This window comes from Coregonus lavaretus (genome assembly GCF_964263955.1).
Source record: "Coregonus lavaretus genome assembly, chromosome: 12".
In the NCBI taxonomy this organism is placed as follows: domain Eukaryota; kingdom Metazoa; phylum Chordata; class Actinopteri; order Salmoniformes; family Salmonidae; genus Coregonus; species Coregonus lavaretus.
In genome coordinates this window covers 33368673-33387912 of record NC_139999.1, presented here as the reverse complement: position 1 = coordinate 33387912, position 19240 = coordinate 33368673, and the positions used below count along the sequence as shown (strand labels likewise).

Genomic DNA, 19240 nt, shown 5'->3' with positions numbered 1-19240 from the left:
TTATTATTATTATTCCTGAGCAAGCTCTGCACTGGTGGTGCCCCGATCCCGCAGCTGAATCAACTTTAGGAGAAGGTCCTGGCGCTTGCTGGACTTTCTTAGGCGCCCTGACGCCTTCTTCACAACAATTGAACCTCTCTCCTTGAAGTTCTTGATGATCCGAAAAATTGTTGATTTAGGTGCAATCTTACTAGCAGCAATATCCTTGCCTGTGAAGCCCTTTTTGTGCAAAGCAATGATGTCGGCACGTGTTTCCTTGCAGGTAACCATGGTTAACAGAGGAAGAACAATGATTTCAAGCACCACCCTCCTTTTAAAGCTTCCAGTCTGTTATTCTAACTCAATCAGCATGACAGAGTGATCTCCAGCCTTGTCCTCGTCAACACTCTCACCTGTGTAAATGAGAGAATCGCTGACATGATGGCAGCTGGTCCTTTTGTGGCAGGGCTGAAATGCAGTGGAAATGTTTTTGGGGATTAAGTTCATTTTCATGGCAAAGAGGGACTTTGCAATTAATTGCAATTCATCTGATCACTCTTTATGACATTCTGGAGTATATGCAAATTGCCATCATCAAAACTGAGGCAGCAGACTTTGTGAAAATTACTATTTGTGTCATTCTCAAAACTTTTGACCACGACTGTATGTGCACTTTATATTTGATAGGGAATTCAATCAGAATTTCTGAATTAAATGTTCTGCCATTTTGTATTGAATAATTATGTATTATACAGCATTGAAAACGCATTGGCAATTGGTCCTCATAAATAAGGGACCGCTACAGGTAGGCTATTGTTGCGAATTCCATTATACCAAAGAAGAAGACTGCTACAGGTGGCATAATTAGAGTTGTTCTAATCAAGGTCTCTGTCTGGCCTGTAACTTCAACCTGAGAGTAGTTGGGCACAAGCTGTCAAAACGATGAAGTCAACTTGTGCAATGTGAGGATTCAGATTTCTGTGTTTGTTTTCACACATTTCATTCACACCTGTGGCTGGCTGACTCAGGCCCCAGCTGAATTCTGTCTTGAATGTGATTTACAGCAACCTACCTGACCTGACCCCACAATAGCCCAATATTATAGTCCAAGGACCTTACATGTTCTGTTTAAAGGCAAATTGCCTCTGGAAGCCAAAACAGCCAAATACTCCATCTAAACATGAATCGATTCTCAATTGCGGTATGGTTCTAGAAACATAAATCCCTCTACTTCATATCACTTCAAAATAATTTCACAAATGCAAAATACCCACTTACTGTACACTGTTTTAACCGGTTTTAATACAGTAGCAGCCGACAGTATTTTTCAGTGACAATACGTTTGTGGGATCCTTCTTCCGTTTACACACAGGTGTTCGGCAATGCAGATAGTTAATTAGCACAGGTAGTTCACTGTCTTCTGTCTGTTTTCCGCAAGCAAGCACTGTAACATGGAAATATGGCCGTATTTCTTGCTGATATGAAAGATAAGGTCCTTATGCTTCCAAAACTGTACTGCAAGCGATGCGTGTTAATTTTCAGACCGAGCGTCGGGGCTCTTAACAAAGCTCCCCTGTACAGAAGACACCTTTGTCCAATGACTTATGTGTAATGTAATGGAACTGAGAGTCATGATCAAGGGCTAACCCCACAGCAGCCTCTGAGAGCCCTGCCTGAATGACATTACCTTTGCCTCATGGAGACTAGTGATGAGTGAGCCAGCCTAGATTGCACCCTGTCACAGCTGTACACTGCCCCTTTTAAACAGAGATCTCTATACCGAAAGCTCTTCCATTACTTATACTAACAGGACTTGTCAACTGTGCAGTGCATAGGTGATTGGAATGTCTGATGATTACTCAATTATGTTAACATGTGACTGTGAATGTCTGGGTCTCAGAACAAGTTTTAATTGTGATTGCACTCACCAAAATTGGCGCACAGAATTTATTCATAGCCAGGTTTTGCTATTTATTGGTGTCATTGTATGTACTCACCCGAATGAAGGAATATACAGTATGGCTGTATTTAGACAGGCAGCACAATTCTGATATTCTTTCCATTAATTGGTATTTTCACCAATCACATCAGATCTTTTCACATCAAAACCTTTTGCAGAGCTGATCTGATTGGTAAAAAGACCAATTAGTGGAAAAATATCAGAATTGGGCTGCCTGTCTAAACACAGCCTATTAGCCTTCATAGGCTGCGTTTACACATGCAGCCCAATTAATTTTTTTTCTCACTAATTAGTCTTTTGACCAATCAGACCAGCTCTGAAAAAGAGCTGATGTGAATAGTTCTGATGTGATTGGTCAAAAGAGCAATTAGTGGGATAAAGATCAGAGTTGAGCTGCCTGTGTAAATGCAACAAGTATGGCTACTGATGTAGAAAATTATCAATTTGTAGCGCAGCCATGTGCCCCTGAAATAGAATATCCTTTTGTGGTATGTTATGCAAATGTCCTTATCTCAAATATTTCCATGTTCACTTAGAGGTACAATTGACTGTGACTAACTGATAGATTAATAGTGTATGATAAGAGGAACAACAGATATTTGGTCTTGTGTAACAGCAATTTACATGGGGCCCGATTCCGACTTAGGAATTTATGCCTTTCCCATATATGCCTTTCCTACGCACTACTCAGTAGTTGGTATTCAGACTGACCTTATGAAGGTACATAACAGCCTGCAGGCATGGTTCCCTTGCGCGCTGAATAAATGTATTTCAACTGAAAACCCTCCAACTTGCTGGCCAACAGATTTTCTCGTGGAGTTTTCATTCAATAGGGTTTTCAGTATATTTATCTTAAGCTGTCCCTTTAAATACAATGTACCTTTTAGTTTGAATTTTGTCAACAGACTCCGTAGAATGGGAGGGCCAAGAGACCTGAGGTGGCAGAACGGAGTTCTCAGGTTGGGGTGTAGGGTTTGAGCGTAGCCTGAAGGTAGGGAGGGGTGTTACTCTTTTACAAGGTGTCTGTTATTGTATTTATAGGCTACCTCACCAGCAACTCTTTGTTTTCCTTTATTCAAGTTAGTCCTGATATCTAAAAGCCTCAATGATGTAATGACAGATCCTTATGTGCCCTCCTCTTGGAAATGTTGCACCTGTAGGAAATTGCAGTTGTCCTTCTAGAATATAGGGGTTCACATGATAAAGAAAGGCTAACTTAGTGCTTAGAAAAACCTGTTTTATGTTGTGAATTTTTGATTGAGAGGGACTGGCTGGTAGTAGAGGGATAGAGGTTTGGGCCTCCATCCCATCCACATGTCTCTGTGGTAGGCCTGGCTACACCCCATTACTCCAACACCTTATGACTCATCTGAGTGTGTCAGGAATGGATCAGCCTCGTGAGGAGCCAATTTGCACTACTCATCAGTTTTATTAGGTTAATCAATAATGTCATCAATGAGGGACAATAATTATGACTTTTGTGAAAAATAGAATAGGCTGTCATATTAGGCCATAATGAAGTGTGCATGGTCTGTGTTGAACAGATACATTACACTGAACCTGCCCATTACAACACATGGCCTCATCTGGGGCACATTACATTGGGTTAATCATCTGTTCTTTATCTGGGATTGATATAATGTAGGTATGAGTGAGCATTGATTATCTATTAAGGAATTTACATTATGTAGGCCTAATGTCTGGGATTGTACTAGTTAAAGGTATCAGCATCAATAATGTCATATCACTCAACTTAGAATCATAATTTGTGACAACAATCATGTAAATGTAGCAGATCCTACTGTGTTACACCTTGGTAACCATCTAAATACATGATCCAGTGTACCAGCTGGATTTAGCCTTTGTGGAGAAAGTTCACTTCATGCACACAAGATGGCAGTGTTGAATCAAGGATGTGGTCCATCGTTCTGAGAAAAATCTGGCTCATGTCCTCTTTCGACTCTTCCACAGTACAACTTTTGTTTGGTGTATTCCAAAGGCACCTGCAGAGGATTTTCTCTCATATTAACTCATGTAGATGCTTGGGCTAATTTTCACTGAGAGGCTGTGGTCTGTTTGGTCTGCAGGCTTGGCAGATGGTGAATTAAATAGACAAATATTTGGCAGCTTCCCATTTACACTTACCAACATACACTGAATGTACAAAACATTAAGAACACCTTCCTAATATTGAGTTGCAGCCCCCCTTTTGCCCTCAGAACAGCCTCAATTCGTTGGGGCATGGACTCTGCAAGGTGTCAAAAGCGTTCCACAGGGATGCTAGCCCATCTTGACTCAATTGCTTCCCACAGTTGTGTCAAGTTGGCTGGATGTCCTTTGGGTAGTAGACCATTCTTGATACACACGGGAAACTGTAGAGCATGAAGAACCCAGCAGCGTTGCAGTTCTCGTCACAAACCGGTGCGCCTGGCACATACTACTATACCCCGTTCAAAGGCACTTTAATATTTTGTCTTGCCCATTTCCCCTCTGAATGGCACACATACACAATCCATGTCTCAATTGTCTCGAGGCTTAAAAATCATTCTTTAACCTGTCTCCTCCCCTTCATCTACACTGATTAAAGTGGGTTTAACAAGTGACATCGATAAGGGATCATAGCTTTCACCTGGATTCACCTGGTCAGTCTGTCATGGAAAGAGCATGTGTCCTTAATGTTTTGTACACTCAGTGAAACTAAAGTGAGGAATTGCACAAGGAATTGCACAAGCTAATAGTATTTTAGAGGGGGATTGTATGACAAATATTTGAATCACATATTACATACAGTAATATTTGCTTATGCTTCTCTTCTCAAAATGATTTGCATCATTTCTACTGATGTTAGAGATTAGAATGCTAGAGCATTCAAGAGTTGAAGAGGCTCATTAGGTGGCAGTTGGAAGTGGGTCAAGGTATGCCACTGGGATTCTCTAATAAATGAAGGTACGCTTTGTCTGACTGAGCGTGGCATTTGTAAGCTGCTGGCATATTCTTATCAGTAATGGTTTCCTGTGATGTGGCCATGGCAGTCATCAGGCCTCCTGAAAATGCCACGGTGTTAAATACTTGAAAATGCCAACTGTTGATGTAGTTTGTTGAGTCTGAAGTTCTTGGAGGTGTTTCTGAGGGTTACTCATGCCGAGGCTCCAGGGTGATGAAATTCTGTAATTAAATGTCATGAATTTAATTCACGTTTCCCCAAATGCTCTGTGAGATTCAAGAGCAGCGGTGACACAAGTTTGGAAATGGGTTTCTATGCAACATAATACTTTGACTAAAATGCACAGACTAGAGTTTGATCACCTCCTTGGTGACTCTCTGTTAAGTAATGTGTCTTCTGATTGAATGAGAGTTTAACTACAACACATTTTGTTTCAGTCAGACAGCCTGTGTATGAGAGTTATAGAATATTCAACCCATCTGTAGTTTTCATATTAATAAAAAAAACAACGTTTTATTTACATAAATTACAAGAAAGCACAAACTGGTTCACCAAAATCTACATTAAAAACATCTTGTGTATATTACATTTAACAGATTTACTATAATTTACTCCATGAATGAAGTAAAATCTTCAATAAAAAGAAGGGCTATAATACTGAATCTTTGACATCTCTTTTTAAAATCGCTACTAGTCAGAGAATGAAAACAGAATCGGGACATTGTACTCACAGCACTTAGAGGATAACAAAATCAGGACAATCTTCTGTGTGACCTCTTTAATATCTGAAACAACTCATTCTTGACTAGTGGTTATAGAACTGTATACAATGGCAGCAGAGGAACATGAGGCTCAGTCTGTCAGTCTTCACAAGGAGGAAGTCGTGGAGTCCACCACTTCTCGACCGTTACACACCGTTGGTACAATATTGGAGGCTGAAGCTGCAGAAAGAGAATAGACCATTTACAACAACACTTCTATCAGATTACAACTCACTGACAGTCAGATTATAGGTTAGAGAAGAAGATGAGAGTAGTGGAGTGGAAAAGAACACCTCATTCTAAAGTTTAGAGACACTCCGGTTTCGCTGGTCTGACAGCTCACCACAGGGGTGTTCTGAAGTGAAGTGCTGTATCATGTAATATGTTGAAACATCTCAGTGATGAATAATGGTAATGTAAAATGACTAATAATAATGATAATGATGATGCTGATGATAATGGTGATGATGAAGGTTGTGTTTGCCTTCCGGCGGGATTTGTACCTTGAGAGAAGCTGGATCCGGGGCCAGTGGTGACGCCGAAGCGGGTGGTGGCCACCCGGAGCGAGGTGACGTTCTTCTGGGGCTGGAACAGGATGATGTGGGTCTTAGGGGCAAAGAGGCAGCCCAGCACCACCGAGCCACTCAGACTGACAGAGATGCACATGGTGGTGGTCTGCACCTGAAGGGGGGAGAGGGAGAAATGGAGAGGATGGGACCAGAGACAGGGATTACTCATCTGATAAAAGCCTATCATACCATATTACGGACAGGGCTGGGGAGTAACTGATTACATGTAATCTGATTACTAAAAAACTAGCTGTAATCAATTACATTACCAGCAACAATATTGTAATCAGATGACAGATACTTTTGTAAAACTAGATGATTATATCTTGGATTACTTTTAAATTTAGAAAGGATGTTTGCGAAAAAATACACCTTTCTGTTTTCTCAATTACATTAAATTCAGCATTAAAAAAAGGTGCAAGTTTAAGTTTGTTCCGCCTGAGCGAGTCTGACCACAAGTCAGAGACCACTATGATGGCACACCAAATACGTTTGATAGATAATTTGTCTTCTTCTAATGTCTTTTAAGAGGAAAGTAATCAAAAAGTAATCAGATTACGTTACTGAGTTTGGGTAACCCAAAAGTTACGTTACTGATTAAAATTTTGAACAGGTAACTAATAACTGTAACGGATTACATTTAGAAAGTAACCTAGCTACCGAACCCTGATTACGGAACACAATACACCATGGAGACAGGAATGTCAAAAAGAAAACAGATAGTAACCATGTGTGCTTGTGTGGTGCTACCAGCAGTATCTGAGAGGAGGTGTTTATTTGCCTGTCAGTCCCTTAAATCATCCTAACCCCCATCCCCCTCAAGTCCTCTCCTTCCGTCCGCCCACATGCAGTTGTGTGTCATCAGCCAGTCCTTTTATATACAGCCCAGCTTTGTCTTTGTCTTTGTCTCTTCCCAGATGACTGTTTAGTTATAGTGCAGTGCTGCTTGGTGGGTGGGTGTTGGGTGCATCTTGCCAGTCTGCCATCCACACACTTCCCAGGTGTCTGTCCATGTCTCCCTGAATACTAATAGCAGCATTAGAATGAGCTGGGCTGGCAGGCAGAGAGCACCCAGCAGTGGACACGCTGTTCAAGCTGTGCTGTGGCCGTTCACTCACTGCTGTCACTGAATGCAAATTCACCATAACATGACACAAGTGAATCTTTGAGTTGTGTAGTTCAATGTGAAATGCATTAGAAATAAATTATTGATTTGTTGACAGGCTCAACTAGCAGTCCCTTTTTGAGCTGTACAGTATGTTAAAAAGTTAATCCATCAGTTTTAATCAGGTTTATAAAATAACTAAATGGCGGGAAACTGATGTCATCCTCATGTAAGTAACTGGATATTATCAAATGTTACACAGGTCCTATGTTCCATACTTTGTACTCATAAATAGTTTTAATAACACTGCAATGAGGACAGTGTAGCCTACTGCATAATAATGTGTTAAGCAAAGATGTTCCTTAGGAAGAGCAGAGAGCTGGGAATCTGTCTTCTCAGTAAAACAAGCTGTATTTTCTGAGAAGGTTGAATTCAGGATGTAGAGCATGGCAACTCTGGATCTTACCAGCCATCTCCTACGTCTATTCCACGTTGGTTCAACAAAATGTCATTGAATTGACATGGAAACAACATTGAATCAACCAGTGTGTGCCCAGTGGGAAGTGTCTGTTTTTAAAAGGCTGTGTAGCCTGTGCTAGCCATACCATATATTCAGGTGTGTTGTTCGACCTAGAGGAAGCCCGCACAGGAAGAGTGAGATCATCCTACATTTTCAGCCTGGTAACAGGATGTGAACGTAGAGCATGATTGGATGATTTTAGGGTTTCTGTTGGCTTGTAGAGTATGAGTATATGAAATAAATGTCACTAATACAACCTAAAGATACAGGTAATTGCCAAAATAAAGGAAACACCAACATAAAGTGTCTTAATAGGGTGTTTTGTTAACGGTGGTGTCTCCGGTGCTGCTCCAGAATCTCCCATAAGTGTTGAATTGGGTTGAGATCTGGTGACTGAGACACACACATACTTTAAACCCCCTATGCTCCTTTGAGAACCCTCTTTCAAAGTCACTGAGATCTTTTCTTCTAGCCATGGTAGCCAAAATAATGGGCAACTGGGCATTTTTATACATGACAATAAGGATGATGGGATGTTAATTGCTTAATTAAATCAGGAACAGGGGTGAAAGTAAGGCGGTATGGTCCAGTACGGCGTTCCGGCAAAAGAAACAGTAGGGGTACACCATACCGGTAAAACATGAGCATATCACAATAATTAAAACAAAATGTAAAGAAAACTGTAGGCTATTACACCATTATTTATCATTACCTCATGTCATGAAACATTTGCGAATGGACTTGAAAACAGGTGGTATAGCCTACATTCCAAAATGCGATGTGGTTAGACAAAAGCACTGACATTTTGCCAAGGCAGAGATGAGTGGCCAACACTGAGACGTGCGGCGATGCATAAATTGTGGCTTAATGATGATCGCCAAATGTCATTACACTTTTTGGTGTTTTGTGTAAAATATGTCTCTTTCCATTCACCACTGTTTGGATGTTGGAAATATGTTGCGAGTGGATGAACGTGTGTGGGTCGCCTAGTAAAGGAGCAGATGAAAACATCATGACTGGTTGTGTTTATGCCACAATAAAAGGTTAACAAAATCTGAGATAAATACGCTTTTTGGTATGGAACATTTCTGGGATCTTTTATTTCAGTTCATGAAACATGGGACCAACACTTTACATGTTTCCCTCATTTACTCAAGTGTTTCCTTTATTTTGGCAGTTACCTGTACATCTGATAGTTGTACAACCCTGTACAAGCTGCAGAGGTTTGTAGCAGCATGGGGTAAGATAGCTGATGATGCCTTTGATTTGTTGAACCACATATTTGGCATCAATTATTTAAAACAAATCTTGAAGAATCAAAGTTAGATTCTTCTGATCTATGGGTTACATGAAACAAGGGCACTCTTTGCCTTTGGATATGACTGATGTTTCATCACCTTTGTTAACCTCTCTGTCACAGAGGTTGGAGGAAAAGCTGCTTGTCCCCTTCAGGGAAGACATCTTTAATATTTCATTTGGTAATCATGTTTGTAATTCATGCCTCAGTACACCATATTTTGCCTGCTTAAACATTTCATGGATGACATATGCAAATTACTGTTTGATTATTCAACCAGAGTTTTCTGAAATCTCACGGTAGGAGGACAGCCATCTCAGAGCAAGAGTGTAGCAGACGGAACACAGCACAGTAATATTTCCCTCACATCAGACAAAACAAATCACATGAGCCACTGTTTCAGTTCAGTTACACCAGAGATAATCAGAGCGGTCAGATTAGATATCTGTGTTGATCTGACACTCTGTTCTGTCCATGTCCCACTCTTTCCCCTCCCCCTCCTGATATGAGGCAGGGTCCCTCTGAAGCCCTGGGAGACACACCGTAGTCCCAGCGCACGGGACACAGCTGGGACTCAGTGTCCTGCTCTTTCACACTCCATTCCACAATACTACGCACAGGGATGTTCTGTCCCCCCTCCAGACCTCATGCTCTCCAGCCTGCCCATCTGTGTCAGCAGAGGTATAGGTGCACCAGTGGACCTTTCTCTGTCTCTCTCCCCGGCTCCAGTCCACAGAGGGATTCCAGAGGGGAAACAAACACCACAGAGCTCAGTATATCTTTCTGGAACTCTCTCCATCATCAGATCTTTAGGTTCAGGACTCAACAATCCAAGCATGATTAGGTCACTTCGCCACAGAAATATTTTTCTAGCTGTTATGCTTTTTGCTCTGCTGTCCACACACCACATATACACTTGTGTAAAATATACACATACAGTATTTACACAATGTTGGAGAGCATTACTTAATAAATCCATTGACTAATCGTTTGCTCTATGCTAATTGTCATTCAGTAGCCGATATCAAGTGTGTTTTCAGTCCAAATCCATCCAACCTATTAAAACATGTCATTTTGCCGGGATATGATCTCCTCTGAGCCTTTGTTCTCATCTGGAACAGATTTCTCAGCAACATGAAAAGAGCGCTACCGCTTTTATCAGAGTTAAAGAGAAGTGATCAAAGGGATTTGATATCTCTCATCTCAACTCGCAGGTGCTTTAGAAAATATTCAATGAGCCAAACTCACATTCCCTGACTTATGACTATAAGGACACATGAAATACACAAGTAGAATTAACAACCAAGGGATCCGTTTTGTGTCTTCAACCTCACCTTGTAAAGTAGATAGATGTCAGGCATTGTGTTGAGGTTGTGGTGTTATTCTTTTCAAAAGCAGTGATTATTTATACCAGAATAACAAACTCTCTGGGCTCTATTCAGACTTGAGATAAGTTAACAACATGGACTTGAGTCATTTATGTTTTATTTAAATCCATATTTTATTGTCGTAGCCCTTTTACACTCATACCCGTATACGGGTTTGACTGACAGACAATCTGAACTTGAGCACCGTGCGTGACAAGAAGTGGCCCCCATCCCTCCCAGTAATTGGGCAACTTTTGCAAATGTTTTGTTCTCTGAGTGAGGGAAATGTTGTAAATTAAGATGACTCAATGTATTTTGAAAGATGAGACGTTGAGGATTATAATAAATACCGCTTTGATGTCATACAAACAAGCCAAACACTGAGTCCAAATGTGGACTTCACATAAAACGCATGTCATATACAGTGTCAACATTTATGATCACTGTGTTTGATGTACAGTTACAAGATAACATGTCGTCATACCCTGGGTTGTTCTGAACAGAATGAGCCTGTTTGTGTATTGTGAAGAAAATGTGCCGCATTCACCTGAATACACTCTTTACTCCTTTTCTATGTGCACCAAAATTACGATCTGTTTCTCTGAATTGTCTTGTGAAAGCCTAACACTGTAAGATCATATTCTATAACTTATCTAGTCATGTTGGCAATAGAATAAGCTTTCAAATTATGCCCACCTGACTGCGATTTATAATGGACGGTTTTGGGATTGCGTAAACAACAGTAATTGTGTGATAGCGTGCATGCAGGGCTGTGTTCCAAACGAAACAAATACAAGTGTGCTTGCTCTAGTTCCTCAACAGCACAGCTAGGAGAGCTCAACAAATTACCTTAGGTTGAAGACTCTTCTTTGAGTCATAAAAGTGCATTGAAATGGCTAAGGAACTGTGCACACTTTGGAAAGGTGTGTGGCCACTTGGAGACACCAGTTAGTCCTCTCACTCAAAACCTTGTCATTTTTCTGTCTTATCTTGCACTTATCCCACATTTTCCAGGAATACTGTTATCATGTTACTGAATGTATCCAGGGTATTTTCAGATTTCGTTATCAACAAATGCGGCAAAAAGTGCAGTAAATGTAAAATGCACATACAATCAACAGTGTAATGTTTGGATTCAGTCTTGTGTCAGGTGAACTGTTGTGTACTCACCTTTGGTCTAATAATTTCCCCATTATCTCCAAACGGTTCCCTTTCAATTGCTACCATGCTTATGCATTTGCATATTTCTTCTGTAAGAAACATTTCAATTTAGCCCTATCCATATATGCCAATTCCCATGAGTGTAAAGGGTTAAAACTACATATCTCATCGGGCCCATAGAGTTGGTAACTCACCCTGTAGTCGCTGGCCGTGACGTAGAAGATGGGCTGGAAGGCCAGCCAGATGATACAGGTGGTGTACATGGTGAACCCAATGAACTTGGCCTCGTTGAAGTTCTCTGGACACTTCCTGGTCTTGAAGGCGTACACGGTGCAGAGGATGATGAGGATGCAGTTATAGGTGAGGGACATGAGCATGCTGGAGTCTTTGCTGTTGCACTTGAGGGTAACTATGTCCCTCCTCTCGGGGCTCACCTCCTTCCTGACCCCCGGGGTCTCCACCAGGAGCCAGACCACCACCACCACCAGTTGGCAGGAGATCAGACCCCCGCAGATGGCCACCTGGGAGGCTGGGCTGATGAACCTCGGCCGCTGGGCTCCGTCCTTCACCCCACTGAAGATGCGTGCGATGCGGTTGGTCTTGGTGAGGAGCGCTGAGTAGCACACAGCGAAGGAGGTGCCCAGGCCTAGTCGGCGTAGGGTACACACACCCATGGAGGGCTTGGCGATATAGATGAAAGTCATGCTGTAGCACATCAGAACACCCAGCAGGAGGATGTAGGACAGCTCCCGCCCACTGGCCTTTACCACAGGGGTGTCGTTGTGCTTGAGGAAGAGGCCAATAATGAAGAGTGTACACATCATACCCAGGCAGGAGATGGTAACTGGGCCTATAGCCCAGGCGTCCTCCCAGCGGATGTACTCCTCAGGCAGGTTGTAGCAGCCTGTCAAGTTGGCCAGGGGCCATTCACCGAACTTGCAGTCGGCGCAGGTGAACTCATCCATCAGGTACTGGTAAGACTGGCAGGGGATGCAGATCCAGCAGCACACGTCTCCAGGCTGCATGCTTTTCACCTCGTTCTTCCTGCAGGGGTCGCTGCACTGGGAGGTGGGTATGGCAAGGCCCTCCCAGGGGATCTGGCTGGTGTTGAGGGTCAGACTCTGGGCCCAGTAGCCCACCTTACGGTAGACGTAGCGCCCGTCCTCTTTGTGGTAGTGGAAGATGTTGTAGCGGCCCAGGCTGTCTCCAAAGGCATCGAACCTCACCATGTTCTCTGTGTCTGCTGGACGGAATGGAGCTGCAGGGTGTGAAAGAGAAGAGCATGGTCGTGTTATGATAGTTGAAAGTCGAATAAGCAAATGAATGTCTATCCATAACAATACAATATATGATCAACCCTCTGAATTCTGACTCAGATTGGTATTTTGAATTAATTGTGTTTTTCTTTCCTAGCATCATGTGTACAATGAACCCAGGATCTTGGAGTCGACGTGTTCTGTTTGAATGAGCTTGTATCTGCTTCATCACTTCACCTCTCTGTATCTCCCCTCTGACATTCCATTCCTTTCACATGGGATTGAACAGTAGCTGATGCATCGGGGACACAGGTGCAAACCTAGCATTTACATAACAGGCTTATTGCACTTGAATGCGAATGCGATTCAGAAGTGTTTTTTACTATTCAGGTGCCAAAAACGATGGGTTTACAGCAGATCATACCATGGCATTGTTGAAATCTCGTTTCTTAATGGGTTGAATGGCATTCTAGAGCGTGCATTATTTCCCTATAATGCACAGTATATCGGCATGGTAGAATTCAATGGCTAATGTTCATTCTTACATGTTTTGTTTGAGCTGCTTTTTAAAGCAAAAGTCGAATTGAAAACATTATTGGTATTGTTGAATTCGATTTTAGTAATAGTTTGGTTAGCTAAACCAGCACATCTGTTTGTTTAGTTACCACAGCAACTACTGTAGCTATCTAGTAAACTTGCTACTTCAGTGGATCAAATCTTATTCATCATATGCGCCGAATACAACAGATGTAGACCTTACCGTGCAATGCTTACTTACAAGCCATTAACCAACAAAGCAGTTTTAAGAAAAATTAGAGTTTAAGAAACAAATATTTACTAAATAAACTAAAGTAAAAAATGAAAGAGCAACAACAAAATAACAATAACGAAGCTATATATAGTGGGTACCGGTACCGAGTCAATGTGTGGGGGTACAGGTTAGTCGAGGTAATTAAGGTAATATGTACAGTACCAGTCAAAAGTTTGGACACACCTACTCATTCAAGGGTTTTCTTTATTTTTACTATTTTCTACATTGTAGAATAATAGTGAAGACATCAAAACTATGAAATAACACATATGGACTCATGCAAAAAGTGTTCAACAATTCAACATTTATTTTAGATTGTAGATTCTTCAAAGTAGCCACCCTTTGCCTTGATGACAGCTTTGCACACTCTTGGTATTCTCTCAACCAGCTTCATGAGGTAGTCACCTGGAATGCATTTCAATTAACAGGTGTGCCTTTTTAAAAGCTTAATGCGTTTGAGCCAATCAGTTGTGTAGTGACAAGATAGGGGTGGTATACAGACGATAGCCCTATTTGGTAAAAGACCAAGTCCATATTATGGCAAGAACAGCTCAAATAAGCAAAGAAAAACGACAGCCCATCATTACTTTAAGACATTAACTTTGAAAGTTTCTTCAAGTGCAGTCGCAAAAACCATCAAGCGCTATGATGAAACTGGCTCTCATGAGGACTGCCACAGGAAAGGAAGACCCAGAGTTACCTCTGCTGCAGAGGAAAAGTTCATTAGAGTTAACTGCACCTCAGATTGCAGCCCAAATAAATGCTTCATAGAGATCAAGTGAACAGACACATCTCAACATCAACTGTTCAGAGGAGACTGCGTAAATCAGGCCTTCATGGTCGAATTGCTGCAAAGAAACCACTTCTAAAGGACACCAATAATAAGAAGAGACTTGCTTTGTCCAAGAAACATGAGCAATGGACATTAGACCAGTGGAAATCTGTCCTCTGGTGCCGACGGCGAGTGGGTAATCTGCCTCTACCATCAGTCCTATTAGCCAACGTACAATCATTGGATAATAAAAAATCCTACCAACATGACATTAAAAACTGTAATATCTTATGTTTCACAGAGTCGTGGCTGAACGACGACATAGATAACATACAGCTGGCGGGGTTTTCGGTGCATCGGCAAGATAGAACAGCTGCCTCCGGTAAGACAAGGGGTGGCGGTCTGTGTATATTTGTAAATAACAGCTGGTGCACGAAATCTAATATTAAGAAAGTCTCGAGGTTTTGCTCGCCTGAGGTAGAGTATCTCATGATAAGCTGCAGACCACACTATTTACCAAGAGAGTTTTCATCTATATTTTTTGTAGCTGTCTATTTACCACCACATACTGATGCTGGCACTAAGACCGCACTCAACGTGCTGTAGCTCAGTTGGTAGAGCATGGCGCTTGCAACGTCAGGGTTGTGGGTTCGTTTCCCACGGGGGGCCAGTATGAAAATGTATGCACTCACTAACTGTAAGTCGCTCTGGATAAGAGCGTCTGCTAAATGACTAAAATGTAAATGTAAATGTATAAGGCCATAAGCAAACAAGAAAATGCTCATGCAGAGGCGACGTTCCTAGTGGCCGGGGATTTTAATGCCAGTCTGTCTTCTCTATGACCTGTGCAACAATGTATCATTTTACAAACGTGATCTCTCCCGTGCGAGTAGATTAGCCAGCCCAAGATTGAACAATGAAACTAATAATTCACCAGGGAAACCGTAAACACTCAGAATTCCATTCATTCATTAACCAGCGTAGTGCAGCCTATGTAGGCCTATTGAATATTTATTAAATCATTATTTATTGAAGTTCTTGTCTCTCATCATAATTTAATCTGAGCTAGCTAGCTACATGTCAATGATGTGTTTAGAATAGCAATGTCGAATGAATAGAATGAACGACTGGGTCAAAACATGAGAAAATAACTAACGACCAGCCCGCTTGGGTAGCAACTTCAGAATGCAAAAGTTATCCGATGCGGGCCTGGAGGCAAGGGAAATAGCTGCGAGTGGCCATCGGTGTGAGAGCTCACTCAAGACTTTAATGCAGGCAAATTTAAATCAGTTTTACCTCATTTCTACCAGCATGTTACATGTGCAACCAGAGGAAAAAAAACTCTAGACCACCTTTACTCCACACACAGAGACGCATACAAAGCTCTCCCTCACCCTCCATTTCGCAAATCTGACCATAATTCTATCCTCCTGATTCCTGCTTACAAGCTAAAACTAAAGCAGGACGTACCAGTGACTCGCTCAATACTGAAGTGGTAAGATGACGCAAATGCTAAGCTACAGGACTGTTTTGCTAGCACAGACTGGAATATGTTCCAGGATTCTTCCGATGGCATTGAGGAGTACACCATATCAGTCACTGGCTTCATCAATAAGTGCATCGATGACGTCGTCCCCACAGTGACCGTACGTACCCCAACCAGAAGCCATGGATTACAGGCAACATCCGCACTGAGCTAAAGGGTAGAGCTGCCGCTTTCAAGGAGCGGGACTCTAACCCGGACGCTTATAAGAAATCCCGCTATGCCCTCCAATGAACCATCAAACAGGCAAAGTGTCAATACAGGACTAAGATTGAATCATACTACACCGGCTCTGATGCTTGTCGGATGTGGCAGGGCTTGCAAACTATTACAGACTACAGAGGGAAGCACAGCCGCTGAGCTACCAAGTGACATGAGACTACCATACGAGCTAAATGACTTATATGCTCGCTTCGAGGCAAGCAACACTGAAGCATTCATGAAAGCATCAGCTGTTCCGGACGACTGTGTGATCACGCTCTCTGTAGCCGATGTGAGTTAAACCTTTAAACAGGTCAGCATTCACAAGCCGCAGGGCCAGACGGATTACCAGGATGTTTACTCCGAGCATGCGCTGACCAACTGGCAAGTGTCTTCACTGACATTTTCAACCTGTCCCTGACTGAGTCTGTAATACCAACATGTTTCAAGCAGACCACCATAGTCCCTGTGCCCAAGAGCACTAAGGTAACCTGCCTAAATGACTACCGACTCATAGCATTCACGTCTGTAGCCATGAAGTGCTTTGAAAGGCTGGTCATGTCTCACATAAACACCATTATCCCAGAAACCCTAGACCCACACCAATTTGCATACCGCCCCAAGAGATCCACAGATTATGCAATCTCTATTGCACTCCACACTGCCCTTTCCCACCTGGACAAAAGGAACACCTACGTGAGAATGCTATTCATTGACTACAGCTCAGCTTTCAAAACCATAATGCCCTCAAAGCTCATTACTAAGCTAAGGACCCTGAGACTAAACACCTCCCTCTGCAACTGGATCCTGGACTTCCTGACGGGCAGCCCCCAGGTGGTAAGGGTAGGTAAGAACACATCTGCCACGCTGATCCTCAACACGGGGGCCCCTCAGGGGTGAGTGCTCAGTCCCCTCCTGTACTCCCTGTTCACCCATGCCTCCATGGCCAAGCACAACTCCAACACCATCATTAAGTTTGCCGACGACACAACAGTGGTAGGCCTAATCACTGACAATGATGAGACAGCCTATAGGGAGGAGGTCAGAGACCTGGCCGTGTGGTGCCAGGATAACAACTTCTCCCTCAACGTGATCAAGACAAAGATGATTGTGGACTACAGGAAAGGGAGGACCGAGCACGCCCCCATTCTCACCGACGGGGCTATAGTGGAGCAGGTTGAGAGCTTCAAGTTCCTTGGTGTCCACTTCACCAACAAACTATCATGGTCCAAACAGACCAAGACAGTCGTGAAGACCTCTATACCAGTCGTGAAGACCTCTATACCAGGCGGTGTCAGAGGAAGGCCCTAAAAATTGCCAAAGACTCCAGCCACCCTAGTCATAGACTGTTCTCTCTGCTACCGCATGGCAAGCGGTACCGGAGTGCCAAGTCTAGGTCCAAAAGGCTTCTTAACAGCTTCTACCCCCAAGCCATAAGACCCTTGAACAGTTAATTAAATGGCTTCCCAGACTATTTGCATTGTCCCCCCGCTGCTGTTACTCTCTGTTTATAATCTATGCATAGTCACTTTACCTCTACCTACATGTATATATTACCTCAATGACCTCTAATAACCTGTGCCCCTGCACATTGACTCTGTAGCGGTACCCCCTTTATATAGCCTCACTACTGTTATTTTATTGTTGCTCTTTAATTATTTATTTATTTTTCTTCTTTTTTTTTTTTTTTTACTTCAGTTTATTTTAGTAAATACTTTCTTAACACTTATTTTTCTTAAAACTGCATTGTTGGTTAAGGGCTTGTAAGTACGCATTTCACTGTAAGGTCTACACCTGTTGTATTTGGCGCATGTGACAAATAACATTTGATTTGATTTGATCTTCCACAACGTTCATTATTTTCCATAGAACGCATAGCCTCTTGTTGATTATCCCTTACTTCATCACCCTGGAATAAACAGTTACAATCACTGCGTACCATGTCAAAAAGATTGAAAATCAATCAATTCATAATGTCTAACTATGGAATAATCCATTCTTAATGTCTAACTATGTAAAAACTATTTGCAAGCCATGTATAGAAATATCAATGCATTCATAGGAAACAGAGAAAAATGACATAATTTCACTGGCGCAGCTGAAATTTTCTAGAACCATTCTCAGCTGAATAGGCCCATTTCTTTTAAACTAGAGGAAACAGGGCTTTATTATGGATGAAGGATAATTTGTGACCATGCTGTACTGCCTTCTCCCCACAGATGTCCATACACTTCAGGCCATTGGGCGATCCTAGTCTTGTAGTCCAATCTGATTTCTTCTGACAGCAAGCTCCCCTGGGGATCCATTTAAAATCTTACTTGGCTAAAGCAACCCTCATGGACTTCAAACCACCCACCATTACTCATGCATGAAAATATTATTGCCTTTTACTCCATCAATACCTTAAGACTACTCAGTCAAGGGTGTAGTAGTTCGACCATTTGGCTTGGTGGGGTTGTTGTACAGATGTGTTGATGCTATAGGGTTTTACATAAATGATCTGATACACCTGCTGACTATCTCTGTTCACCACCTGAATGATAGTGTCGATGCCTGATGAAGGTGTTTATGTACAGTAATTCCTATCTGTGATATCCAGGTTGTGGGCCAAATCACTCTCCACATACTCCAGGCAGATGAGATGCATGACAAAATGAGCCTCAGAGAGTGAGGCTGGACATGGATGTTTCATCTTTGCAAATTGAATCATTGCAAGCTCTTATCTTCAGCAGCACTATAACCAACAACTTGAATTAGTCCTTGGACTGTTCCCATGTTTAGGTAGGAATTTATACAATGGATCTAATTTGATGTAATCAAATTTGTCAGCAGGCAGGGAACTCATGGGTAGACTATGATTGCAAGATACCATGCAGTATCGTTTTAATTTTCAACATTATGTGGTGAGAGGATAATTAGAGAAAAGGATAGTATAGATAAACCAAATGAAGTACTAAAAAAACGAGTTGAATACGGTCTATTTGTGCTCTGGCA

The 19240-nt window shown here is 42.2% G+C and overlaps 1 protein-coding gene across 1 annotated transcript in view; it reads right to left on the bottom strand.

Moving 5' to 3' along the window:
• Positions 1–5750: 5750 nt before the first annotated feature.
• The window catches only part of LOC311138935 (metabotropic glutamate receptor 2-like), a gene marked incomplete at both ends in the record, with an annotated part of 50755 nt that continues 37265 nt past the window's right edge, over positions 5751–19240 (bottom strand). The window contains 3 exons of the mRNA XM_084173749.1: positions 5751–5824; positions 6148–6325; positions 11858–12921. Coding sequence (XP_084029875.1) covers positions 5751–5824; positions 6148–6325; positions 11858–12921 — 1316 coding nt within the window. The remainder of the gene's footprint in view (positions 5825–6147; positions 6326–11857; positions 12922–19240) is intronic.